We start from the raw sequence: 26,968 nt of genomic DNA on the forward strand, positions 1-26,968 counted from the left end.
CCCATAAAGTTATAATATAAAGAATAACTTTGTTTTCAGACACGTTCCTCTTTTTAAAGTGGTTCAATTTTCCCTGTAATATGATTGGCGGAGATTTATTGAGAATATTTTTGGAACATGTGCACATCTCTCAAAAATAACTCTGTCACAGTGATTTTGTTAGAACAGATGAAAAATATTTTATCCAAACTTGCAACAGAAATGAACCAACACAAAGAAGTGCACATGTAGGGGTAGGATGGTGCTCTGGTCAGACGGGATTAAAAAATTATTTTCTGGGGGTAAAAAACAAAAAATTCAAAAATACTTTATTAATCCCAAAGGGAAATTATATCACATTGAGTCCACCATCCCATCTAAGCAAAATATGGTGATAGCAGCATCATGCTTTTCTTCAGCAGAACAGAGAGAAGATGGATGGAGCTAAATGCTGGCTTTGGTTCAAAGTATATTCATGTGTTAAAATGGCCCTGTCAAAGTCCAAACCTCAATCTAATTGAGAATCTGTTGCTGTTTACAGACTCTACATCCACTCCAAGTTAAAGTTATTTCATAAAGAATAATGGGCAAAAACATTTTAGTCTCTACTAGGGTTGTCGCTACAAAACCAATGCTAAGAAACATGCTCGATACCATTTCCGATACAGCAGCAACATTTTTCTATGGCACAGAATTCTTTCTAGTTAATAGCAAAAAATTATTAATTACAAACCTATAATATTTTAACTTCCTTAATTAGGGCTAAACCAATAAGATTCATCCCTCATTTAGAAAGTATATAATTTAAAAATGTCACTTCCAAGTTTGGCAAAACAGTAGACAACATAACAAAGGCCCGATTTACACAAACATGTTTTCTATTAAAAATGGAAAAGTTTAGTTGCGTTTCTACTGTTCGTTTAAACGACAACGGCGCACGTTTTCTGTGAAAATGGCACAATTTGAGAAAGGCTTCCAGAGTAGAATAGTTTTAAAACGTCCTGGTCTCCGTCATTGTGTAGGCGGGAAAAATAGAATCCTTATGGGGAAGCCCTGGCATTACACCAACTTCATGTTACTGTGTAAACAGAGATTGAAATTAAAACGTTGAAAAAATTCCCATTTTCAATGGATTGTTGTGTAAACTGGGTCTTGGTATAGGTGTGTACCTTTGATTCAGTCGTGCAGTTGTTTCATTATCTTTGCCTGTCAATTTGCCGTTTATACAAATAAATGTTGCTACTGAGAGACAAATAAAGGATTATTCAAACTAAAACAGATTACGTTTCAAAACAAACATGGAACTGGCACATACAAGACATTTTTTACAGCATAAACAAGGACCTGGTCCGTCACCCCTTCTTTTAAAGGGCGGAGTAAAATCTCACATTAGCCCAAAGAGATACACATCAAGTTCTTTTGATTGTAACCAGGCTTCTCCTCCCATGATCCAGGTGTGATCGCCTACTCCATCGGCATCGCATGGGCAGCCCAGGATGAGCTGGAGTACATCGCCACAGACCCCGACAAAGAGCACTCCTTCTTTGTAGATGAATTTGACAACCTCTACAAATTCGTCCCCAAGATCATCCACAACATCTGCCAGGAGTTCAACTCGCAGCCCAGAAACTGAGGTCGTATGTGTGAAAGAGGGTGAGGTGTCGAGAGGAGCATGTTGGATCAGGGTCGTCTTTAACAGAACGTTGACCGTAAACGTTCCCACTCTGCGACCCCACAGGTGTTGTTGCTGGGTGGGCCGCAGGGCCACACAGATGTAGAGGGAGGGGTTAGAATTTACACTTCTGGTGAAAGGTTTACATACACACCATAAGCATGAATGTCACATCAATTTGGGTCTTTCAATAAGTTATATGAGCCAGAGATTCAGAGTAGAAAGATTTTACAGCAAGTAACTTCAGGGAATTTCAAAAATAAGAATTAAATGCATGTTTTTTAATTCATTTTGGATTTTTTCCATTGTAAAAGATGTTCAAAACGATAAAGGCTCAAATATATATATCTCCAATAATATTTGAGTTTAACCACACCCTCATGATTTTTACAGCCACCAATAAGCTTCAGCTGAAAAGCTGTGCCTGAATATTTGACTGCTCTTTTTAGCAGAATTGGTTAAGTTAATTTACATCAAGATTAGGGTGAGGTTGGTCCCATTCCAGAAAACGTTGGCCTGTTTTATCCAATCCCAAACCCATTTAATGTGTGTTTGGGATCTTTGTCCTGTTGGAACACCTAATTGTGTCCAGGTTTAAACCATCTAGCTGTTGACCTGAGGTGAAGTTAAAGTTTCTGAATTTTTCCTACTCAGCCCACTTTATATACCAGTACCCCTGGCATCGCCATGTTTGACAGTCAATTTGGTGCTTTTTGGTTTAAAGCCTCATTTTGACTCCTCCAAAAATATGTCTCATCATTGTGGCAAAATTGCACACTTTGTCTCTTATTTACTTTTGTTTTCGTCCAGAATGGAGTTTGGCTTGTCCGTGTGGACAGATGTAAACTTAATTCGAGCTTGAAGGTACTGATTATAGAGCAGGAGTTTATTTCTTGATCACACTGGTTTTCTAGTGGTTTCAAATTCAGTTCATGCTTGGGCTTTCAGAACATCCTAACAGATTTCCTTTCATCTGCAGTTGACATTTTGGGTAAGATGGTTGAAACTCTGATAAAGCTAGGGTTTCTAACAGGATATATTAAATATTGATCATTTTAACCCTGTGCATCTAATTCTTGTTTTTTAAAGTTCCTTGATGTTTGTTGAGGTGTAATCAATCCACCATGAAAAAAGATGATTCAAGCACATCTTTAAAGGCCCAAAATTATACGGCATTTATGCCAATGGTAAGTTGATGTAAACTTTTTACTGTAACTGTATCTGATAGTAGATTCGGAGTTGAATCTTAAAATGTATCAACACTTCAAAACACAGAAAAATGCTCATGAAAACAATTGGCATAGAGATTGACAGTGTTGCACCATTTGTCGGTGTCACAAAAAACACTTTAATCTTGTTCTGTTAAACAAATAATACAAATAAGTCAACTTTTTCATTAAAAGTGAAAATTAGGGCTGCCAATTGGTGGGATTTCCCTCTAGAGTTCAATTTATTTCCTTTTTCATGAGTTTTTGCACAACATTTGGGTGTAAAACATACATTCATTTAAAAGTTTATCATTTTTAAATTAAAAACTGATATAAAATAGAAAACTAAAAGGATGTATTACAATTAAAAACCTCTAGAAGGCAACCCCTTTTGTGTGTCACTAAAAAGAGATTCCAACATAAACTTTGCAGACAAATGATTAAAGCATGCCTAACACTTCCTCTAATGGCTTCTTATACTTCATAAACTTGTTAAAATGGTGCTTTTATATAATTACCTGGAAAGAGGATACCCTCTCTTACAGCTGGTGCATTTTGATCTTCCAAACAAAGATCTGTTTTGTACTCAAGTCAGAGACTATGGTGCTATTTATCTGATTCTTATGTGGGTGTAAAAAGCAAATCACCAGCATGGATGTGTGAAAAGTAAGTCTGTTTTATGCTTTTTCAGGAATTAAAGCAATTTATTTCATCCCTTCCTGTATTGTAATAGCGAGTGTCTTCTAACACATCAAGCATTTCAATGTTTTAATAGTATTTATGAATTGTTTTGCCTTTGTTTTCCTATTTGTACATACGCTTATTAAAACGCTTTGCTTATCATGTTCAAATAATTGATCCTTTTTTTGGCGATTTTTAATAAAACAAAGAGAACTTAATATTTTTCTTGATTCTTTTAACCTGATTTGAAGGCCTTTTGTTTGTTTTCATCAGTTTTTAGTCATTTGTTTACAAATATTATAAAACATCTTACAGTTTCAGTCATAGATTTACATGCACTCATGAATGCATATATGTAAAATTACATTAAAACTTTTCTTTCTGCTGGATGGAATAATTTTTAAAAACAAGGATTGGTGCAGAGCCCTAAATGTATTATGGAACTATACATACAGGCTCATAAATATGCCTACACGGCCACGTATGTTTGGTTATGTATATACACACTGCTCAAAAAAATCAAGGGAAAACCTAAACAAAACAATGCAACTCCAAATCAGTCACACCTTTGTAGAATCAATGTAACCAGTTAGGCAGTGACACTTATTGTGAATCAATTTCACCTGCTGCTGTGCTAATGGAACATACAACAGGTGGAAAAGACAACCCCTATAAAAGAGTGATTCTGCAGATCATTTTTCCATTCTTGTCCTTTCTGGTTGAACTTCTAGACCCTTTTTCATTTTGTCAGTGCTGTCATGCATAGAGGCATCATGAGGCATCTTTTACAACCTGCTGAAGTTGCTCAAGCAGTGAAGCTAATCAAAGAGGAAACATCAATGTGAGCAGTGGCAAGAAGATTTGCTGCGTCTCTCAGCACAATGTCCAGAGCATGGAATAGGTACCAGGAGACATGGAGGGGGCCGTAGGAGGGCTACAACCCAGCAGCGGGAGCGCTACCTTGTCCTTTGTGCAAGGAGGAACAGGAGGTCCACTGCCAGGGCCTTACAACAAGGAGCTTCAGCAGGCCACTTATGTGCATGTTTCTACTAAAACTGTCAAAAACAGACTCCATGAGGGTGGTACGAGGGCTGGACGTCCGCATATAGGGTCTGTGCTTACAGCCCAACACCGTGCAGGACAACTGCCGTTTGCTAGCACCCTGTGCTAGGCCTAATGTGGCTAAAGTGTGTCAGCAGTTCCTGCATGATGAGGGCATAGATGTTATATACTGGCCTCCCTGTTCCCCAGACCTGAATCCAATTGAGCACATCTGGTACATCATGTCTTGCTCCATCCACCAACGCCACATTGCACCACAGACTGTGCAGGAGCTAACTGATGCTCTAATCCAGGTCTAGGAAGAGATCCCTCTGGAGAACATCCGCCGTCTCATCAGGAGCATGCCCCGGAGTTGTTGGGAGGTTATTTAGGCACGTGGAGGCCACACACACTGAGCCTCATTTACACTTGTCTTAAGGAATATTCACTGACGTTAAATCCACCTGTCATGTTATTTTCCACTTTCATATAGAGTATAAATCCAAATCTCCATGGTGTAATACTTTTGATTTCCATTGATAACTTTGTGTTATTTTCTTCTCAATCATTGTGTTAACAATGAAGTTTTCAATGAGAATATTTAATTGAGATATATATCTATATATCTATAGATATCTATAGATATCTATCTATAGATATCTATATATTGATATCTATAGATAGATATATCTATATAGGGCTGCACGGTGGTGCAGTTGGTAGCACTGTTGCCTTGCAGCAAGAAGGTCCTGGGTTCAATTCCCAACCAGGGGTCTTTCTGCATGTTCTCCCTGTGCATGCGTGGGTTCTCACCAGGTACTCCAGCTTCCTCCCACAGTCCAAAGACATGCCAGTTAGGTTAATTGGTCTCTCTAAATTGCCCTTGGGTATATGAATGAGTGTGCACATGGTTGTTTGTGTGTTACCCTGTGATGGACTGGCAACTTGTCCAGGGTGAACCCCGCCTCTCACCCATAGACTGCTGGAGATAGGCACCAGCTCCCCCATGACCCACTATGGAATAAGTGGAAGAAAATGACTGACTGACTGATATATCTATATCTATCTAGATAGATAGATATAGAACCCAGCGGTAGAATAGCTTCTACAAAAATAGAATCAGCTGTTAAATTTTGGGTTAGTTTTGCAAGTAGCGTCGATAAATGTATGTTAGTGTCCTTTCCAGACGTGATAGTCAGAAAATTACCCTAACAACCAGCTGATAAGGCAGAGTGATATGCGGTACGTGCGCTTAGCTTTCTAGCTTGTCACCTATGGGAAGGTGCATTTTACAGTTTCAACAAGCTTGAAATGAGAGAACATCGGTCTAATACAGGTAAGGGAACTGTTACAGGTAATGACTTCACACAGCCTCACGTCAAAAAATGCAAAGTACCCATTTAAGATCTAATAAGAAAAATATTTACATTTTTAAAAGGCATTAAATTGAATTACAGAATTTGACTTTTTAACCTTTGCAGAAACTCAGATATTTTAACCCTGTTTGGATTAGACAGAATCAATAATATCAAACCTCTGCACCCATTTTTTGTTATAAGGTTCTAGTATGTTAAATAATCGTTCCACTCTGCAGAGTTTCAAAAAAATAATTAACATTTAATTAAACTATTATGGGTGAATGTAAACTACTGATCAGAGCATCTCAATTAAATACATCTATTTTTTTTTAAAGCTTATGCTTCAGGGTAATTTCCCTGGATCTGGGGAGTCAAAAACAGCATTAAAAAAGACCAACATCTGAGCCCAATTAACATTTTACAGCAGGTTTTATTTCGAACATACTCTCATTTACAAACCAGTGACTGAGAAAATGGCTCATGTAAAGCTGTACTCTCCTCCTACAACATCCCATCTGCCTTTTTTAATCTTGGTTTTCTTTCAAAGCTCATGGATTTACAGTAAACTGGAACTGCAGGACATTTCTCTTGGTTAAATCATTGTGTGAAATAGTCCTAAAGTACTGCACTTATCTCCTGCTAAACACTGGACTAATGCAAATATCTCAACATGATAAATCACATTGTAGTCAAGCATGTCCACACAGCTGAGGGGTGGGGCAGAAAAAAAAAACAAACTATATACAGTACACAGCATTCAATTCAAACAAGAGCAAACTGGCCAAAATGTGTTAGATACGCCTAAAAACTGACATCTAGAATCAAGGCTGTTTAATTTTAATTAAATAACCAAGATGGTTTACTTTGGACACATATGCTTGTAATCTTCTGAAGTATACAGTTGCTTGAAACTAACAGGCAATTAAACCATTAAACAGGTGTTTAATGGTTTGTATCGCTCTACTAGCTTTGCCTCAAAACACACAGAACTGACATCCCAAACACACTTATCAAAAACAAAAACTCAAACTCACGCTGCACTGTAAATTTTAAGACTGAATATATATTTTGTTTATTATAATTTTACATCCAATGTTAAAACCGACAACATTGCGACCACCAGCTTCCCCCGTTTCCCCTGTCCCTCCCCTCAAAACAAAAACCCCAAGCTTGTTAAAAGAACATTTTAAAGACCTTTTTAAAGCAAAGGCACATTCGTCAATATAGGTTTTTAAAAAGGAAAAATAAAGGCAGGTCAAGCAAGCAGAGTCAGTCTGGGAAGTGGAGGAGAGGAACTGGAAGGCTTCTGTGTCAGCTCTGGTCGAATCTTCGGCACCCAGCGGTTCTGAAACGCAACATGAAACGTGACCAGGAGCAAAACTTGGTTGATGCTAGGAAGATGTGGGATGAGCATTAAGTCACAGGGGAGAAGGAAGAGGGGGTTTGATGGGACCTCATATCTCCACTCCTCACTGCCACTTGTCCTGAGCCTCACTGCTTTCTGTGGAGGTGAACTTTGAGTCTGTCTGCAGAGGGCGCTGTGGCCAGTCACACCCAGGCCTGCCTGGATGGTGGGAGGGAAGAGGGTTGGGACCAGAGTTTCTCCTCCTTACAACCTATTTGAGGCTATTGGCTACATAGTCTGGGAGTCCGACAGGAGACCAGTAGGTAGTTTGAGGTGGGACTGGACCCCTGCCCGACGGTCCTTCCCCTGCTGTGTCTCTATTGGTCCCTGATCATGGGAGACTGAGTCAGAGAGCGAGGCTGTGGGGGGGAGGGGGGGAGGGACGTGTTGCTCCGTGTCATACGAACACCTTGGCTAGAGCATCCGCTCCGGCGCTGGCGATGTAGCATTTAGACGGATGAAACGCCACATCATGGATCGATTCCTCAAACTTCTTTCTGTGAGCCGTGAATTCTTGGATGCAGGTTTTATTCTCCAGGTTCCACAGACGGATGGAGCAGTCGTGACCTGAGGACAGAACCACAGGCGAGACATTGTGTGACTGTGTTATTTGACTCTGAAGAAATTTAATCTTTTGCACGAGAAATGTTTAAAAATATTTATGAGTAGATCTGAAAAAGGTTTAAGGCTTTAATTCTTCTTCTATTTAGGTTATATGTCTCTGAATTAATAATTTGTTATGTTGTTTTCAGGTTGAGAAAAAAAATATATTTTGCCAGATTTAGTAACACAGCACCTTTCTCCTGGTGTGCAAAAAGCCTTAAAATAAATTCCTCTTTTATTGAAGCCGCATAATCTAATCTAATTTAATCATAATCAGCATAATCAAACATTTAATTCAAGTATATTCAATTATATTTTTACATTAAATCAGGCAGGGCAAGTATTAGTGGCCCAGCTGTTAATACTTTGAACATTCCCATTTTGTCTACATAAAAGCAAGCAGGTTTTGCCCGGTCTCTCTAGATCATCCATAGTCCTACGTCCTCTCTTCAGCTCCCCCCACAGGTGTTCTATAGGATTTAGGCCTGGGGACTGAAATGACCATGGGAGAAGGTGAATTTTGCACCTGGTGAACCACCGCTGTGGTAATTTGGCCATATGTTTTGGATCATTGTTCTGCTGACGGCCCATTTTAACTAACTGGCCAAGGAGGTGTCCGGGTAACAGTTCATGATGCCATGCAAACATGGGATACAAGCCCACAGTATTATACATCCTTCACCTTGTTTAATAGTGGGCATGAAGTGCTCTTCTACATGTTTATCCTATGTTTCACATTAAACTAAACTGGAATGTTTGTTGCAGAAAAGCTCAGTCATCTTAGATTTGTTACAGTAGGAGGGATGTGACTTTTCCCAGTAGGTTGGCTTGTAGATAGCGTTTAACAGCTGTGATGGAGACCGAATGACTGCAAGATGCCAGTCTTTGCTGCAGCTCCCTAACAGTGAACTGTAGATTTTTGATTTTTTTAGACCTCTGTTACCACCTCCTGCATCCTGCGCATGGTGATGAGTGTAACTTGTTTGCCACATTATTATCCTGCTGCAACACAATTTAAGGCAAAATAATATTTTAAGGCTTTTTTGCACATCTTTAGGGTTGGGTGTGGTATATAAATCATTGTCAGTTGTTGTTAGACTGGGATTGAGTCGACCAGTCGGCCCACAGAATAAGAAAGCAAAAGAGGACATTAGATACTCACTGCCTGACATGAGATAAAGTCCATTTGGATCCACAGCTAAGCTGGTGACAGCATCCAGGTGGGCCACCATGGAGTGAATCAGCTTCCCGCTGTTATTGTCAAAGAATTTGATGTGTCTGTCCTCCTGCGCTGTGATGGTGATTGGAAGAGTCGGGTGGCTGAGGACCTTGTTGATCTGACAAGGAGTGCCTGGTTTACAGAAAATATAAAAATAAACAGCACTGTTGAATATTTAACTGCACACAACAAGGATGTGACAACCTGAGACAGAATTAGTCACAACAGAATAAATGTTCAAGTTACAACACAAGGACAGTGTCCTGCAAAGGTATTGACACCCCTATAAATTTTTATATCTGGGATTTTATGTGTTAGAACAAAAAGTAGTGCAAAACTATGATCTGGAAGGAAAAGAATACTTGAGTTTAAATGTTTTTCAAAAAACAAAAAGTCTTCCCAAAGATTCTCAATTAGGTTTAGGTCTAGACTTTGACTGGGACATTCTCTGCCCCAGTCTTAAGTCTCCTGCAGTCTCTAATAGATTTTCATCCAAGGTTGCCATCAGCTGGCATAGCCTCTGACCAGCTTCCTCAAGACAAGCATCCCCACAGGATGTTGCTGCCACTTCCGGGCTTCAGCACTGTGATGGTGTTTAGCACAATGTGCAGTGTTAGTTTTAATATTTTGCACAAACATTTTTGTTTTCGTCTGATCAGAGCACCTTCTTTCATATTTCTGCTGCAATCGTCAATCATTTAAAATAAAAAGAACAAAACGGCGGTCCGTAATATAAACATAAGTGTTTAATGTATTATTTTTAACATGTTAAAATGAATCTGCAGGAGGAAATATTAACCTTTAAATAATGATTCAATTTACTAATCTGTCTTTTTTAACAAAAATGTAACTTATTGTTGTTAGACACAAATCACAGGGAGATGAAGAGTAAAATGTCTGCACACATATATAATTACCCATTCATCAATTTAAACATCAAATCAATGTTCTAACTCTACAATGAAATATCTGCAGTACATTTTCAATCCAGTTTGGGTCAGTGTCTAGTGAGCATCAGCCCTAAACTTACCTGGCTCCAAGTTGGACTCCATACTGAGGACCAGCTGGCGGGTCTCCATGTTGAAGAGACCGATCTGGCCGTTTGTGAAGGATGTGACCAGATGAGCTGGTTCACTGCACACCAGGTCCACGGAGGAGGGAACTCCCAACTCTAGCAGAGCGACAAACAAAACCCCCAAATTTCAGTTTGAATTCTCAATTCTTAAATAAAAACAAGAAAAAGGGTCAAACTAATGTACCGTATTTTCCGCACTATAAGGCGCACCTTCAATGAATGGCCTATTTTAGAACTGTTTTCATATATAGGGCGCACCGGATTATAAGGCGCATAGAATAGAAGCTACTGCAGTCAAACGTTTGACTGGGGTTGCGTTATGCATCCACTAGATGGAGCTGTGCTAAAGAGAATGTCAACAAAACAGTGAGATAAGTCAGTCAGTCAAACTTTATTAATACACTACAAACCAGCGTTCTGATAACTCCATTCACTCATGGTAAGGTCTCCTCTACATAGAAATCTATTGAATAAAGCCAACCGCACGTTAGGAATGCATTGGAGTCTATGAAGTTGAAGTTGAAATCAAACGTTAGTTAAAACGTGAAAGGGAACTTTTCCCTGATTCAGTAAACACGTAAAAGAAACAGTTTGATGCACTAAATCAAACGTTAATACATTCACAATATAGTAGCGTTAACTGTTGAATTCTCTCGCTGCTGCTCTATTCCCATGTTCGACTGCGTAGCTGACAGCCTTGAGTTTCAACTCAGCATCGTAAGCGTGTCTCTTGAAAGGTGCCATTTTGGGGTCGTTATACACACACAAGTGGTGTTGGACTAGGAGTAAGCACAGTACAGGTGTTTACCGCTATTACTTCGGCAACACCCCTGACTACGGTAGCCGTAATGCTGCAAGCGGTGCGGCTTTGTAGTTTACCAGTCGTACTGAAACATTTTGACAGAGCGCCGTGTACAACCAGTATGGATCAACCAATTAACCAATTGATCCATATATAAGGCGCTCCGGATTACAAGGCGCACTGTCATTTTTTGAGAAAATTAATGGTTTTTAAGTGCGCCTTATAGTGCGGAAAATACGGTATGTGAATCAGTTTGTTACTTTTGTTTTCGTTGAATACTGCGAGTGAAGGGGACGTGTTGTTGGCGTCCCACAGTCTGACCGTCCCGTCTGCAGAGCAGGAGAGGAGGCGCTGGTGTACGCTGCTGTACACCAAACCCCATACCGAGTCAGTGTGTCCGCTCAGCTCTCCACGCAGCACTGAGGGGTCTGTCGCACAGAACACAGCATGCCCACAGTCACTTTTCATGCTTTGCTGCTAAAAATCCTCCTGATGCAATCAGAAGCAGCGCTGAGGTTACCGTAGGAGTCGTAGGGATCGATGTTTGGGTTGGGCGTGTTCCAGCACTGGATAGTACCGTCGACCCCCCCGCTGAAACCCTGCTCCCCTGTACTGCTCATCACCACACTCAGTACAGCTCCCCTGTTTTTGGGAAAATAATAAAAACAATATCAAGCATTTAATAATCTGTTTCAATGGTAAAAAACAAAAGAAAAGAAAAGAAAAATAGCTTTAATAAAAGGTGCGGTATTTTACCTGTGGGCCCTGAAAGTGTAGATGGGCTCCACGTCTAAAGATGTACTCCTGCTGACAAAATGTTTATTAATATGTTAATTATTTTAACACAAAAACCACCACCCAGAAAAAAATACAGAAACATATAAAAAGCTTGATAACATTATTACTATCCAACAAATGCAACATAAATAACAAAAACAATGAATTCAAATTCCAGTACCTGGACATTTTTTTTGTTTGTTTTATTGTGTTTTGTTGGAGAGGGATTAACTTTGCCTGTGGTTATGCAGGTGGATCAAATGTGGCCATGTGTAGGGGGGGAATTTTAAGTACTTTTAAACTAAATAGAATCTACATAAATATTTGTCGGCAATTCCTTGTGCATTTGACTCATTTTCAAAATGCAATTTCTATTTTTATTATTTCTTTCCATCTTTTGGTGTTGAATTCCCTTCACAATTTCGCTTTTCACTGGTTTCCACAAGGAGAACATAGTTTTTTTTAAGGCAAAAAGAAACATCATCATCTTAATGACTTAAACAATTTTGCATAAAGTAAGAAAATTGATGTTGCTGTTCATTTTTGAAATTCCCAGGCTCGGATCAATTAATATTCCTATTTCAATTCAATTCAGTTTATTTATATAGCGCCAATTCACAACACATGTTGTCTCAAGGCACTTCACAAAAGTCAGGTTCATACATTCCAATTAACTATTGAACAGCACTGTCAGATTCAGTTAGTTATTCAAATTGAATAAAACGTTTTTCTATCTAAGGAAACCCAGCAGATTGCATCCATGAGCATGTAGAGACAGTGGACAGTCACTGGTGTTGCAGCAATCCCTCATACTGAGCATGCATGTAGCGACAGTGGAGAGGAAAAACTCCCTTTTAAACAGGAAGAAACCTCCAGCAGAACCAGGCTCAGTGGGAGCAGCCATCTGCTACGACCGACTGGAGGTTAGAGAGAACAGAGCAGAGACACAAAGAGGGCAAAGAAGCACTGATCCAGAAGTACTTTCTATGGGAAGGAAAAGTAAATGTTAATGGATGTAGCTCCTTTAGTCATTTCACCTAGAAAGAAAGAACAGATAAACTTTGAGCTAGTTTTCAAGGTTAGAGTCTGAAAGAGAGCACATATAATTAGTTACAGTAAAAGCTCAGTCAGTAGCTATATCTAGGAGAGAGAAAGGGTTAAACACTAAAAGACAGGGCCATGTGGATCATTGGTAGAGGGTGAGCATTAAGTTGTTGCCGGCAGAAGCTTTTACGATGCCCCTCTCCAGAAAGGTGTCACAGGTAGACACAGAGTCAGGCCAGGTGTAGCTTCTAGGAAGAGAAAAGAGAAAGAACATAAAGTTAGAAGCTGAAATAACAGCAAATAATGCAAAATTGGAGAGTAGTGTGAGAATGTAGCGAAGAGGGTGAAAGTGGTCATTATGTCCTCCAGCAGCCTAAGCCTATAGCAGCAAAGCTACAGAGATAGTTTCAGTTTATTTATTTATATAGCGCTTATTTACAACAATGTCGTCTCCAGGCACCCACAAAGGGTCCGGAACGGCGCCGGGGAGGCCAGACCAAACCACCGAGTGCCAGAGCCCGGCCACCCCAGAACGGGCCACGTGTAGGGGCACTAAGTAAAATAATAAACTGATAAAGTTTGTCCATCTAGAGCTTACTGATGGCCATTGTTAAACTAAAAACGACAACAATTGGGATTTCCCGTTATTAACATCTTCAAATGACAAGAAACATAAAAAACTTAATTATTAGATTAATGAGTGAAAATTAAAGGACAAATAAAACAAATCTGCACATTAATACTGGGACAAATTATTACATTTTAATATTCATCAATGCCACATTTTATGGAGCTAAAATTATTTAACAGCTTGTTTTCTGTGATGAGTTTTGTATCATGCCAGTCCTAGTTGTGGCTACAGGATGCTGTGTTAGGTCCTCCTGCAAAAGCAGTGACAAAGGAACCAAAAAAGGCTTGAGCTACATAATATGTTTGCTCATTTTTGGTAAAACCAGCCATCTGACGGTGAGTGAATACAGAGTTAAAGCTTTCTTACTTTTTGGCAGGAGCAGTTTTTTGGAGGTTCCACATCTTGAGCGTGTGGTCCTCAGAAGCAGTGATCAGGACAGGCTCCACAGGGTGGAAGGTCAGAGCACGAATCCCGTCAAAATGACTTCGTAGGGTGAATTTAGGGTTCCATGTTTTTCTCATGGCATCCTTATTGTTGCCAATCTGAGGAAGATACCAAATAAACAACAAAAATGAATAAAATAAATAAAGATAATTAAAATAAAATATAAAAATATCATGGCAATATTAAAAAATTAAAATGAATCTAACCCTATGCATGTTACCAACATAATAACATATAATATACTTTATTTCACAGGTGTTTCACGCTTATCTGGAGTTGTACAGTATGTTTAGTCCAAAATGATGTTGGTTAGAGTCCTAAATGTATATTCTCTTTATTGTGTTTTCAAATGTTTCTTCTGATAAACATCACTGAACAACACATTGGTGTCCTGTAAGAATCTGCTTATCTTTAAAACTTAAATCTCCTCTGGTAGTTTTGTCTTCGGGTGTGTCATGTAATTCTCACATCATAGGCCATGCTGTCAGCCTCGTTGGCCACAGTGAGCCCTGCCAGCTCCCCCAGGCCCAGCACGCTCTCCATGCCCTCATCCGTGCCCATAATGAACGACTTCCCTGGTGTGGGTGGGAATGTGAGCGCCTCAGCTGCAGGAAGAAACAAAAGCCATTAGTCTAACATAAAATAACTGGAAAAGGGAGGGAAATCTGTTTTGTATTTGCTGAAGCACCTTCATCTGTTCTGTTTCCCTCATGTTCACTGATGCGGGCCACGTTGGGTCGGGACTGCGGGGTCGACGGAGGCTGCATATGAGACAGGTCCTCTGCGTCTCTCAGGTTAGCCAGCATGTCTTGCAGCTTAGACCTGTTGGGCCCTGGTGACGAGTCAAGTTAGAAATTCACACAACTGATAAAGTTTGAGGGGTTGGAGAAATGAAAGAAGGAAAAACTAGTTTTAATCAGAAAGCAGTGGTAATGTGCTCAAGCAGAAAATATGTATAGAAGGATAGCAGCACTGAAAAAGGAAGAAAACACAAAAATCAGTAAAAAACAGAAGAAGATGGGAGGCCAGCAGCAGAGTCCTGAAAAGGCAGAAAATGTGTTGAGGCACATTTATCTTTAAGGGTGAACTGTGTGGAGAGAGCCATTAAAAATAAGGTCAGAACCAGTTTAACACAGTTCCAGTCAGAGGTTCAGATGCATGATACAACCATCATGAAGGTCATATGAATTTTGGGCTTTTTATTTTTAGCCGGGCCGCTGTCTACGGTGAAGCCAGATTTACTTAATATGGACTAAGGTCCCAACCCAGTAAAACGCCCCTGCTCTAAAATCTCAACCCTCAACCTCAAGTGAAATTTAAAGCTGCCAACATGAACGAGTCAAATGCCATCTGAAGTAAAGTTTGAGTAGACTTTGAGCTATCTAGCCACATAGACAAGAAGAATGCTTGGAGGAGTCAAAGTGAGGCTTTCAGACCGAAGAACACTTTATCAACTGGGAAGCACGAAGGTGGCAGCATAATGCTTAGGGTTGGTTGTGCAGGCACTGGTAGTAGTGCGCTGCAAAGAGTGTCCAAAATCATCAAAGAGGACTACATCCACAGTATTAAATGTCACCCTAAATTAACAGCCAGATGCTTGAAACTGAACCATGACAGTGATCCCAAACTTCCATCAACATTAGATTATGGAGGCTACACAGCAAGGTCAACATTAAGCTTCTGGAAAGTCCCCACATTTATGGCCTATGTTTAAAAGCAGAGTTTTTTTTCAGGAAAACAACAGATTTAAATTAATTCTACCAAATTTGTGAAGAAGAGCGACCAAATGTTCTGGGACAATTATGCTTAATGGCAACAGAAAGTGTGGTTTTTATTGAACTAACTAAGGGAGATTTAACCTAATATCAGTGGAGGTTTATGTCTATATTTGAGCCTGTATGTGTAGGTTTGACCCTGTATTAAGTACAGAAAACATCACATTCAAATTAAATTCAAACTAGTGCACCCAAAATGCTTAAATATTTTATTAAAAGCCTAAAAATATGCAATCGTTCATACTCAATGATGATTTATGCAAGCTTCTGCCCAGAACTATGCTTTTTCTGGAATATAGCTTGGCTCTGAAAAGTTACCAGACTGCCGATAGAGACTTCAGAAAGTTTACTGATCTTGCCCGTTAGTGGGAAATCAGGGTTTGATGACTCAGTTTAAACTTTACACCTTCTAACAAGCACTAAGAATGCATCTCGGTTTGGTCAAAGGAAGGCTTAGATTTTGATACTTTAACTCAACTTTCTGCTAGAAAGTCTCTCCAAATGAACACCGAAGTGATACAGCACCAAAAGATTAAAGAAAAAAACATGATTTCTGTTAGATCAGAGGAGAAATCTAAGCGCAAAATGAGACGTTGGAGTTGTGGGGAAAAGCGGAGATGTTGTTGATCTCACGATCAATCAATGAAGATGGGAAGGTTCAAATAAAAGTAAATTATAGAAGCTCTCATTTGGTACACGAGGCTGAAGTGGGCACTTAATCCAAAAGCTATCTTATTATTCAGCTGAGTCACTTCTCTGAATCACTGAAGAAAGCTTGCATTAGCTGTTAATCTATATCAGCAGTTACATTATTTGCTACTGTAGCATGAACATGGCAGATGGACGAGGACACTGATGGTGATCCTTATGTTATTGTGACTACAAAGAGACAGAAACAGATGTCTGCAGAGATGGCTGGGAGCCCAGATGAGAGACAAACTGCCTTATTGCTACAAAGTGTCCTGTTAGACTGTAATATTCATCAAGGACGAGATGATGGTGTCAACATAAAATGAAGGGAAAAAAACAAATGCAACAGACAGACATGCATCAAGCAATCTAGTATTTTGGGAGGGGAGACTGCATATGCAAGCACTAACTGGAAGATAAAGAGGACAGAGAGACAAAAGAAGGTGCGGTTAGAGGAGGAAATGGAAAAAAGAAGATGCTCGTTTTTTGATCTGAGGCGTTTTGATCGAGCTCAGGAAAGTCAAGCTCTGCAGAGAAAAGAGACTGAAGGAGGCAGCGATGTCTGGCAGCACTTACTCTTCACCCCCTTTTTCCCCTTGCGCTCCTTTTTGTACTGCTCCTTGAGTTTGGTTATCAGGCCCGGGTCCATGTCCCAGGCCTCGGAAACGGGACCCTGCTCGTCCTTCTCTACACAGGGGGAACAAAAACCAGACCGAGAGGCTGTTGAACAGCTGCGTGGGTCGAGGAGAGGATGACCTGCAGATAAGCTGTAGATGCCCGCCTCTCTCGAGCTCATAGTTTTACTTTTTTAAGAGATGCACCAAAGCTTTTTAAAACAAGCTTTCTCGTCCATATTGATGTTAAACAACTGGACTCATAGGCTTCTCCTGAATCTCTTCACATCTGTGTGACTGTCAGAGAAATAATGTCGTGTGAGGAATTTATTACATTAAAAACGGTCTGATTCTTAAGCATCAAAAGGTTTTTTCCCATCCAATTCTCAAATCATTTTAATTCATTAACTCTCCACCAAAGTATTCACACAGTTCCTTGCTAAAGTATTCATACCCCTTGTTTTGTTTGCATTTTGTTACAACCAGAAACTTCCATGTACTTTATTAGGATTTTCAGTGATAGACCAAAACAAAATAGTGTGTAACCAAAGTGGAAGAAATATTACATATGGTGTTTTAATAAGGCGGTGTATGAGTATTCAGCGCCTATGAGGGAATATTTTATACAATCACAGATGAAGAGTCTCTGTTTTAAATTCTGCCACAGAAACTCAATTGTATGTATGTCTGGACTTTGACTAGGCCACTCTAACACACGAATGTGTTTTGATCTAACGCATTCCACTGTATCTCTGGTTTGATGGTTAGGATCGTTGTCCGGCTGGAAGGTGAACCTCTGGCCAGTCTCAGGTTCTTTGCAGCCTTTAACAAGATTTCTTCGAGGATTGCCCTGTATTTATCTCCATCCATCCATCCATCTTCCCATTAGCTCTCACCAGTTTCCCTATCTGAGGAAAATGCATTGAACCAGCATGCTGCTGCCACCTCCGTATTTCACCATTGGGGTGATGTGTTGTGTTAGTTTTTCTCCCTACTTAGGATTTTGCATGTAGGTCAGAAAGCTCGATCTGACCACAGAACCTTGTTCCACACCTTTGTTGCATCTCCTACATGGCCTGAGAACAAGACTTATTGCCACTCTTCCATAAAACCCACAGTTGTCTTGTTTATAGTTTCTTCCACCTGAGCTGTGAGACTCTACATCTCCTCCAGAGTTACTATGGGTTCTACTTGTCTGCATTTTCTGTTTCTTTTAGGTAGAGAGCCATGTCTTGGTGGGTGAGCAGTTGTGAGGTAATCTTTTTATTTTTGGACGGTGGACTAAACTGACCTTCATATTGTTTTATATTCTTAACCTGCTTTAAAACATCTCCACATCTTTCTCCCCGGCCCGTCCGCTGCGTTTCTTGGTCTTCATGATGCTGTTGGTTCTCTGATGTTCTCTGATGTTCTCCAACAAACCTGCGATGCAGTTACATGCAGGTGTAGTTGCTAATTAAGAGACTTTTGAAGTCAATCGGTCACACTGCATTTTATTTAGGGGTACCTCAGTGAAGGGAGCTAAATACAAATGCATTTTTTTACAATTACATTTGTAAAAATAAAATGTTTGAAAGCCACTAATTATGCTCTACTTTGTATTGATTTATCATATAAAATTCCAATAAAATACACAGAGGTTTATGGTTGTAACAAGAGCCAGTGTATATATTTTTCTAAGGCTCAGCGTTACTTGAAGGTAATCAGGTGATCTGACAGGAAACGAGTGGAAGACACAGAGTGGACTGGCTATGGGAACACAGTGCAACACATAAACCGTGGGTTAAACACAGACAGTCCTAATGTCATGGTTTATGACCACAGCATGATATGAATGAAGAGGACACCATGAACAGCCACCAAACTGTGAGAGACAACATTTAAGGATTACTGCATTGAATAATTAGTCGTCTCTTCTCATCTCATCAGCTTTTTTCTACTTTAGATACTTTAACTGAGTTTGTAGCGCCTAAATCTGACTTACCCCAGTCTGTGCCGTCTCCGGTCCCTCGGGACTCTGACGAGTTGTCCATCTCGTCGGAATTTGACAGGAAGTCGAAGCCCTTCAGGGCCTCCTCTGTGTCAGGGTCCTCACTGGTGTCCATACTGGCTGGAGATGATGATGATGACGTTGCGGGTTTCTTTCTCACAATCTAAGGAAGATTTCATTTTCTTTACTCTGCGTGAACATCTTGGACCAGACTAGATTGTTTTGAAAGGTTACGGTAGACCGATTTCTTACAGTCCTGGATTCCACATTAGTCCTCTCTTTCCCATCACTATCCTCCTCCTCATCTTCATCGCTGAACTCCACCGCTGCGTTCTCGATGAATTTGAAGGCCTCCAGCACAGCGCTTGTGTCAGAGAGCTCAACTTTTCTGCACAGACAGTTATACATTTATCAACACGCTTTCCAAAATACATGTCAGCGATCACTGATGTCCAGAGTCCCAAGGGTTAGTTTATACCAACACATCAACGAGGTCACGCAATAACCAAGTGTCTTATTTACCAATTCAGCCTCAACAATAACAGGCCTGCCTGGTCACAACTGAGATCCAAGGCCTCTTTAATGAAAATATTTGAAAACAATACACAAATTTATGCAATTTCATTTCTCAGCTTCTTTAAATAGATTAAATGTGCAGGATTTACTCCTAACTACTGAGTTTATAATTGATTCAATTGGAAGAAAATGGTGTGGTGGAAATGGTGCAATACAAATTCAAATGTCCAATTAAGAAATACCCACGAGTTGTCATGATGGAAACTTTAACCTCGATATCCGTCCTTTGGAAAGTACTCCATACTCGATACCGTTCTACGATAACGCATGGATAAAGCTTTTCCCTAACTTTTCCCTCTGTTCTCCTTCCAGCTCTCATGTTTTAAATCAGAAGCAACTGTACAGAATACAAGACCAACACCTAAACCGAATTTACACTTTAGAATTATTTTTATTATTAATGCAGTACAAATTTCCTGTTAAAATACTTGAATGAGCCGTTTCACAGGCGACAGAAATGTGTTTATTTTATTTTTAGGCCATGTTAGAGTGAATTTGATCATTTTACTACGATAATATTAACGGTTTCTTCACGTTTTTAAGACTGATGGGTCGGCTGGCAGTGGATAAAGTAACAAGACCATTCTGACTTCAGTTCCCTGAACAGATTAGTAGAAGCCAGTTTGAGGAGCAGATTTGTTTTGCGGGTCCAGAGGGGGGGTGGCTAGATCAGTCCGACGCGGCTGTTTGCTGGCCAGCATTACAGGCTTTGTTTTTCACTTTCCTGAGGTGTTTTCGAATATATTTGATCACATAAAAAGAAACTGAAAGACACGGGAGTATGTTTCCTGGAAAGACCTGCTCTAAACGTAATAGCAAAACGTGACTAAATGTTTGCAGCCAGAAGCACATAATAAAACTGAAACTATACAACAACATAAAGGGAGTCTGACGCTGGTGACAGCAGCAGTTCAGCAGCAAGGATCTAAGCATCTGCTTGCTGTCCAACTACGCCAAGATAAGTACCAACTGGAGAGGACAGTCCAGTTCTGTTCTGTCCCAGATAGACAGATCTAGATAAACACTTTATGTAAGGATCAATTGTGCATACTGAGATCCCTCAAAGCTGATTATCACAGTATAGCTTTAAGCGTTAATATGTAAGATTACTGGAGTATACTCACCCTCTGGTCCCCATGCCCTTTGGTGTCGAGTTCGGCCCGTTGACCGAAGGCTCCGTGCTCATCCGTTCGCCGGTCTTCCCGGCTCCGTCCCCAGCGAGTCCCAACAGGGCTCGGACTCTCTGCGACTTTACATCCAGGATGGTGTCTGTGTAGCCCACCTCCTGCAGGTACCTGCAGCAATGTAAAAAGTTGTTTAATACAAACCTTCTAAAAACCAAAGCGGTAACATGCAACTCCAGAGAAAACCTGACCCGTTCTCTTCATCTACAACCACAACAAGGTTTACTCTTGCCCACAACTTGAAACGGCATCTCGTTGCAGATAGATGGCACTGCTCTTCTTGTTCCAGTGTCCATTACCAAAAGTGAACACCACACTCCCAAACCCTAATTTACCAGCACCGAGCAAATACACCATCCTTAAAATTTGATGGAGACATTTTATAGAAATAAACTTTATCTTCCAGCTTTATTATTTTAAAGTTAAAATTTTTCCCATGTAATAAGATTCAATTAATTGTCATAGAATTTCCTGACATGAACTTATTAACAAGATGTGGGCGACATGTTAGTCCCGTCATCTCTTGCTTAAGGCAGTCGGTGCTGTTGAGGCAAGACAGGCTTCTCATCAAACAACCCTACAGCGATGGAGGATATGCACTCACAGTATGAGTGAGTGACTAACAGAAAGGGAGGGGTGTTTTGGCACATTATTGATCCATCGCTTCACACAGACTGCTGAATAAAATGGCTCCTTTCATCGGCTGGCATGTTGGGGCAGATGGAGGGCGATGCTACCGCGATGTTGTCACGGCAGGCAAAACTTACAGGCTTTACAGGGCAATATAATAACCACCCTCCTGAGCACACAGGGACTGTCGAAGGAAAACACAGATGTAGTAATAACTGCAGCTGTCCATGTGAGGGCGCTGTTCACCATTGTTTTTCTTCTGTTTCTGCTGGACGAGCAACAAATGTTACAAATCATGCTTGTCTGGAAAGAGCGACTTCTTACTGCCCAACAGAAAAATTTAACCATCGGCCGTTCATTCGTTTTAAATGGATTCGGTTTGTTTTTGGGGTTGAGGGACATTTTAAAAAGCTTCGACACTTACTGTCTGAGGAGCTGTCGGCCATGTTTCCAAGACAGCTGATTGTTAAGAGATCCAGAAGAATCGTTCTCGTTGGCCTCGTCTGAAGGAGAGAAGGAGGACACAAATCAGAGCTCCACAAACACAGCCTCTGACATTATTTCCACTGCATAAACACAACGAGAACATTGCTGCATCACTGCCCTCTGGAAACGACGCACATTCTTCAACTCAGTAAAACCAAATGTCACCTCCATTTGAGCAGGAAATATTTTCTCATCAGACTGTAAAAACTGGGGCTTTAAACTTTAAAATCCAATCCTAACCCTAATTTAGTTTCGAGTTTACATTACAAATTTGCCCACAATATAAATTATTGTGCTACAAATGCAGCAGAAACCTTTAGGACACACAAGACAAAAGCTTGAAGCTAAAACAAGACCTCTGATATCTTGTAATGTATTTTGACACCAAGAAATGACTGATGTCTGCTCCACCTGTGTACCATGAAGCAGATGGGCCATGTGAGCAGCACCAAGGAAACACAAGCAATGCTACCCAGAGCACTCTGCTCATAAATGCACAGGGAATAGAGCGAGGAGCAAATAAACGTGTTAACAAGACTTGATCTGCTCCTCAATCAGGCCACTTGACCTTTTCCACATTTGGCATGTTACAACCATAAACTAATGTATTTTATTGGGGTGTTATGTGATGGCTATAGCTTTCTAAATGTTTTACAAATAATATAAAACGTGTGTTGTGCATTTGTATTCAGAAATCCTGAGTCAATACTTTGCTGAACCACCTTTAGCTGCAAGTCTACTGAGGTACATCCTCACCATGTTTGGACATTTAGAAATAAATACATCTTCTTCTTTCCAAAATAGCTCAGGTTCAGTCAGATTGGATGCAGAGAGTCTGAACATTTTGATTTTTAAGTCTTGCCACACGTTCTCAGTAAGATTTAAGTCCGGTAACATGTGAATTCACTTTGATCTAAACCGTTTCCTTGTATGTCGGGCTGTACGTTTAGGCTCATCTTCCTGCTGGAAGGGGAACCTCCGCCCCAGCAGGTTTGCTTCTGGGATTGCTCTGTTTTAGCTCCATCAATGCTCCCATCCACCATGAATAGCTTCCCTGTCCCTGCTTGAAGAACAGCACTCCCACACATAATCCTGCCACCACTATGTTTTACAGTGGAATTGGTGTCTTTTGCATCTAGGCCAATTAATTCTCGTCTGACCAGAGCACCTTCTTTCACACGTTTGCTGTGTCGCCTTCATGTATTGTGACAAGCCATAAACAGCACTTTCTATTTCTGTCTTCGTTGTTTAACCTGTGTCCTGCTGACAGATTCTTCCACCTGAGCTGTGGATCTCTGCAGCTTTATCCCTGACTTATCTGGTGTGTTCCTTGGTCTTCATGATGCTGTTTGTTCATTTATTTATTTTCTTACCAAGCCTCTTCGGACTTCACAGAGCAGCTGTTTTTATACTCAGATGAAATTACAGGCTGATGGAGTCTATTTTTGAAGGCAATTTAGATTTAATTTAACAATATAACACTAAAAGAGGCTGAACACAAATGCATGACACAGATTTTCCATCTTTATTGGTAAAAGCTGTGTATCACTTTCCTTCCACTATAAAAATAAGCACGACAAAGGGGTTCGCATTGTTGGGATGTGGATAATTTTACAAGACAGTGTAGTTCACATGAGCGTTGTGGTGCAGGGTGTGGTAGGGCAGAGATGAAGACGTCCCAAAAACTGGGTCAGAATTAATGCAGAGGGTTGATGGGCTGGCAGACGAGCCACCAAACCAGTAACGCCTCTCGTCTCCCCCCCTCTTCGCCACTTTCATCCAACACCGCTCTTCTTCACCTTCTCTAAATCAACAACACTTCAAAGGTTCTGTGCTTTGAACAGTCCTCATGAATAGAGATGAGGGGAGAAGAGAGGAAACATCACCAGCAGACTTGATGACTGCCGAGCACTTGAACACGAGTGGCCAAATCAAATCAAATCAGAATAAAATAACAAGAAGTAGGTTCTTGTTTTCAATGTTTGCCAACTAAAAATATATTATAGCTCCCTCCTATTTTGTTTGTTTGTACCCAAATAGACATTTAACCCACTGTTTCAGCTCAATACATAAAAAAATTAATTATTTTGTGCTCTAAAAATAATGTCCTCAATACTCAAAATAATCCACAAAGCAAACAGTGAAGACTTTCATGGAAGCTATTTTCTTCTTCTTGTAAAGGCTCAGTGGATTAAAGAATAACATGGACATATTTCCAACTGACTGCTTTTGATTTTTCTCAAATGTAATCATTTCAGTGCTCAGAGCAAAAACATAATAAACTTGTCTCCAACTTAAAGTGTGGAAAAAGAAATAACCAATCAGAGATGAGTAAAAATCTAAGAGGTTTGTATAATTTAGGTGAACAAATCTTTTGTGATCTGCGGTGACTGCTTGACACTCTTTTTGCCTCGTACATCTACAGCGATTGTTCTTTCGTAATTCCAAGGTAAAGGACGCTGTGAAGCAATGCAGTGAGACAAGATCCAACATGAATGCTGCCTTTTACGTGCGCCACAGTGCTGTCATGGTATGTGAGAGCTCGGCAACCGCAGTGATTTAGTGCGTGGAGGTAAGGGAAACTTGAGATTCTGTAGACTTACCAGAGTCGTAGCTTGGAGGTTTCATGTCACCCTGATTTAGCTCCGTCCCGTATTTTAACTTGTGATACTTTGCTCTGAAACAAAAAATAAATAGAAATAGAGGGTGAACAAATAAGCAAACTCTCAACTAAGAAAACATGTCAGAAGAAAGTGTCTCTGGGTTTTAGAAAGATTTAAACTTGTTTAATTAATGGATTTATGTGAAACAAAAAAACAATATTAGGTAGTTCATAACCCCAAATCTGATCAAAACAGTTTTTGTTTTGGATGGTGCTCATTTTATCAGAAAAGGGCTCTGTGTTACAATCATTTTAGTCATTTAGGTTTTACTTTTGAGCAAATAACTTTTACTCTAAAGTAATTATTTTATTTTAAAAAGTAAAGAAAGTCAAAACGCATCCTTCCAAGAAAGAGACCCTATAATAACAATCCAGGATTCCTACATATTTTTCATTCATTACTTTTCAAGACTTTTTTTTAAGCAGTTTTCTCAATAAACTAGTCATTAAAGCATAAATATAAAGGTTCACTATGAATTTATAACAGATTCGTTTTTTAAGAACAGGCAATCAATACAAAGCTTTCAAAATTGCATGCATGCATGGTTGGATGCATGGTTGGATGCATGGTTGGATGCATGGTTGGATGCATGGTTGGATGCATGGTTGGATGCGGGACAGATCAAATCTGGAGAATACATATATTTATCCATACTCTGAACCTTGATTTTTTTACTACATGATAAATGTGCTGAACAATTATTAAAAATAACATAAAATCAATATCGCATAAAATATTCACTTGAACGGATATTTATCCACCAGCATATTTTCAAAGGGTAATTAGTACAGCAAATAGACAACAAATATGATTCTCCTGCAAGCAATCTCCAATTTTATGAAGCAGGACAAACAAAACCATATTATGTTACGTTTTTCCAGCTGAGGTCGACGGACAAAGGAAAACAACATTTTTAGCAGCCTTCTTCATCCAACACTGGGATGATCCAGAGGAAGAGACCTCATTAAAACTAGATCCCTTTCCAACAGGGCACATCCCACATTGAGAAAAGCCATTTCTGAAATTGCATTCAAGTTACCCTTGGAGACGTGACCTGTTGCTTAGCAACCAGGAGACGTGGTAGTATTTCTGGGTTAAGGGTTCCTCCAGAGGGAAAGCCTGCAGTGATCTCAATGAGGCAAAGTAGATAAAAATAAGCCATTAGCAGTTAGAGGATGACTACGCTGAACACCCCATGACGGTGTTCCTCAAAGGCAAACATTTACTAATACTGGAGCTGACAGGGGGGATGACGAGGCAAAAAAGCCATTTTTAAACTTGGCTAACAGCTGTTCTAAGGCTTTTGTTAGCTTAATCATCCTGCTGCAAGATCTTACAAAAACAGCTGAAGCCAGAGGTTTGATTTACTCCCTACTCCAAGTTTGGAGTTTGATACTGCCTTATCTGACATGACTGGCTACGCCTGCGTCAGCAACGCTTTGCATTCGTTAAATTCCTCATGATGGATGTCATGTACAGTCTCAGTCCTCTAACATCACCCACAAAGAAGTTATGAACATCCTGGGTGGTTGATGAGCCAGGAAGTGGTTGACCTGGGAACAAAAACGCAGCACACCTAATAAAAAAAGAAGGCATAACGCTGATATGTTCCCTGTGTCTGAATTGTGTAAATAATAACCAATGACCCATACATGAGGCCAGCTACCAGCTAACACCTGGATCATCTGTGGGAGCCCCAATCTTTCTCATCTTGTAGGCATTTAATCCCCAGCCTATACTCATTAATGTTTCTTTCTGATTTCTACAAGTAATTTGGAGTGGCCCAGCACAGTCCTGACCTGAATCTGACAAGAGAATCTGTGGGGGGAGCAAAACATTAGGGTGATGGCAAGGAGGCCTTCTAACCTTAAAGACTTGGAGCTCATCACCTAAATAAATCATCAAAATACCAGCAAGTTTAATTGCTGTAATGCTAAAAACGATTTTTCCTTTAATTATTGAGAAGGTATAAATCCTTTTCATACCAACATACCATATTTTTATTCTGAATCAATCAATCTGGAGAAAAATAGTCCGATTCTGATCTATGGCCAATTGACTGTTGCAACTGAATCTTTCTTATAGCTGATAATCAATATATGTATGCTATATTTTAGCAACAGTACAAATAATTGCTGATTTGCAGGTTTAAATTGATGCAATAAGATCATTTTTCCTGTTTTCTATTTTATGATTTTTATGGTATTACCATACCATGAAAATCTCCTACCAGCCCATGCCAACACCTGGTGTTGTCCAATGAGAAAACAGCAGCTAGACAAAGCAGGAAGCAAGAGGGAAATAGAAACCTGAAATACTTACTGTTGAAAATGAAATCCTGTAGTAAGGATGCACTGAGACTTGTGGTCTCAGGTGTTAAGGGTCAGGGGTCAGTAAAGGGGAATCTGATGCTGATCTGCT

The 26,968-nt window shown here is 40.0% G+C and overlaps 2 protein-coding genes across 8 annotated transcripts in view; one reads left to right on the forward strand and one right to left on the reverse strand.

Moving 5' to 3' along the window:
- The window catches only part of vit (vitrin), a 56,125-nt gene extending 52,367 nt beyond the window's left edge, over nt 1–3,758 (forward strand). For all 4 annotated transcript variants that reach the window (XM_047352253.1, XM_047352255.1, XM_047352256.1 and 1 more), the window contains one exon: nt 1,434–3,758. In XM_047352253.1, the coding sequence (XP_047208209.1) occupies nt 1,434–1,612 (179 nt within the window). In that variant the 3' untranslated portion in view covers nt 1,613–3,758. The remainder of the gene's footprint in view (nt 1–1,433) is intronic.
- Nucleotides 3,759–6,349: 2,591 nt separating this feature from the next.
- Nucleotides 6,350–26,968, reverse strand: part of LOC124859167 (striatin-like) — a 36,416-nt gene continuing 15,797 nt past the window's right edge. Inside the window, exons 3-17 of one of the 4 annotated variants that reach the window (XM_047351763.1) lie at nt 24,488–24,561; nt 21,823–21,901; nt 20,709–20,879; nt 19,261–19,396; nt 19,003–19,171; nt 16,981–17,091; nt 14,628–14,771; nt 14,408–14,544; nt 13,862–14,037; nt 11,800–11,847; nt 11,564–11,685; nt 11,304–11,471; nt 10,197–10,337; nt 9,110–9,298; nt 6,350–7,911 (exon numbers count right to left, since the gene is read on the reverse strand). In XM_047351763.1, the coding sequence (XP_047207719.1) occupies nt 7,742–7,911; nt 9,110–9,298; nt 10,197–10,337; nt 11,304–11,471; nt 11,564–11,685; nt 11,800–11,847; nt 13,862–14,037; nt 14,408–14,544; nt 14,628–14,771; nt 16,981–17,091; nt 19,003–19,171; nt 19,261–19,396; nt 20,709–20,879; nt 21,823–21,901; nt 24,488–24,561 (2,035 nt within the window). In that variant the 3' untranslated portion in view covers nt 6,350–7,741. Of the gene's footprint in view, nt 7,912–9,109; nt 9,299–10,196; nt 10,338–11,303; nt 11,472–11,563; nt 11,686–11,799; nt 11,851–13,861; nt 14,038–14,407; nt 14,545–14,627; nt 14,772–16,980; nt 17,092–19,002; nt 19,172–19,260; nt 19,397–20,708; nt 20,880–21,822; nt 21,902–24,487; nt 24,562–26,968 lie in introns of all 4 variants that reach the window. The other 3 variants (XM_047351762.1, XM_047351765.1, XM_047351764.1) reach the window with 3 other exon arrangements.

This window comes from Girardinichthys multiradiatus, chromosome 22 (genome assembly GCF_021462225.1).
Source record: "Girardinichthys multiradiatus isolate DD_20200921_A chromosome 22, DD_fGirMul_XY1, whole genome shotgun sequence".
NCBI lineage: Eukaryota > Metazoa > Chordata > Actinopteri > Cyprinodontiformes > Goodeidae > Girardinichthys > Girardinichthys multiradiatus.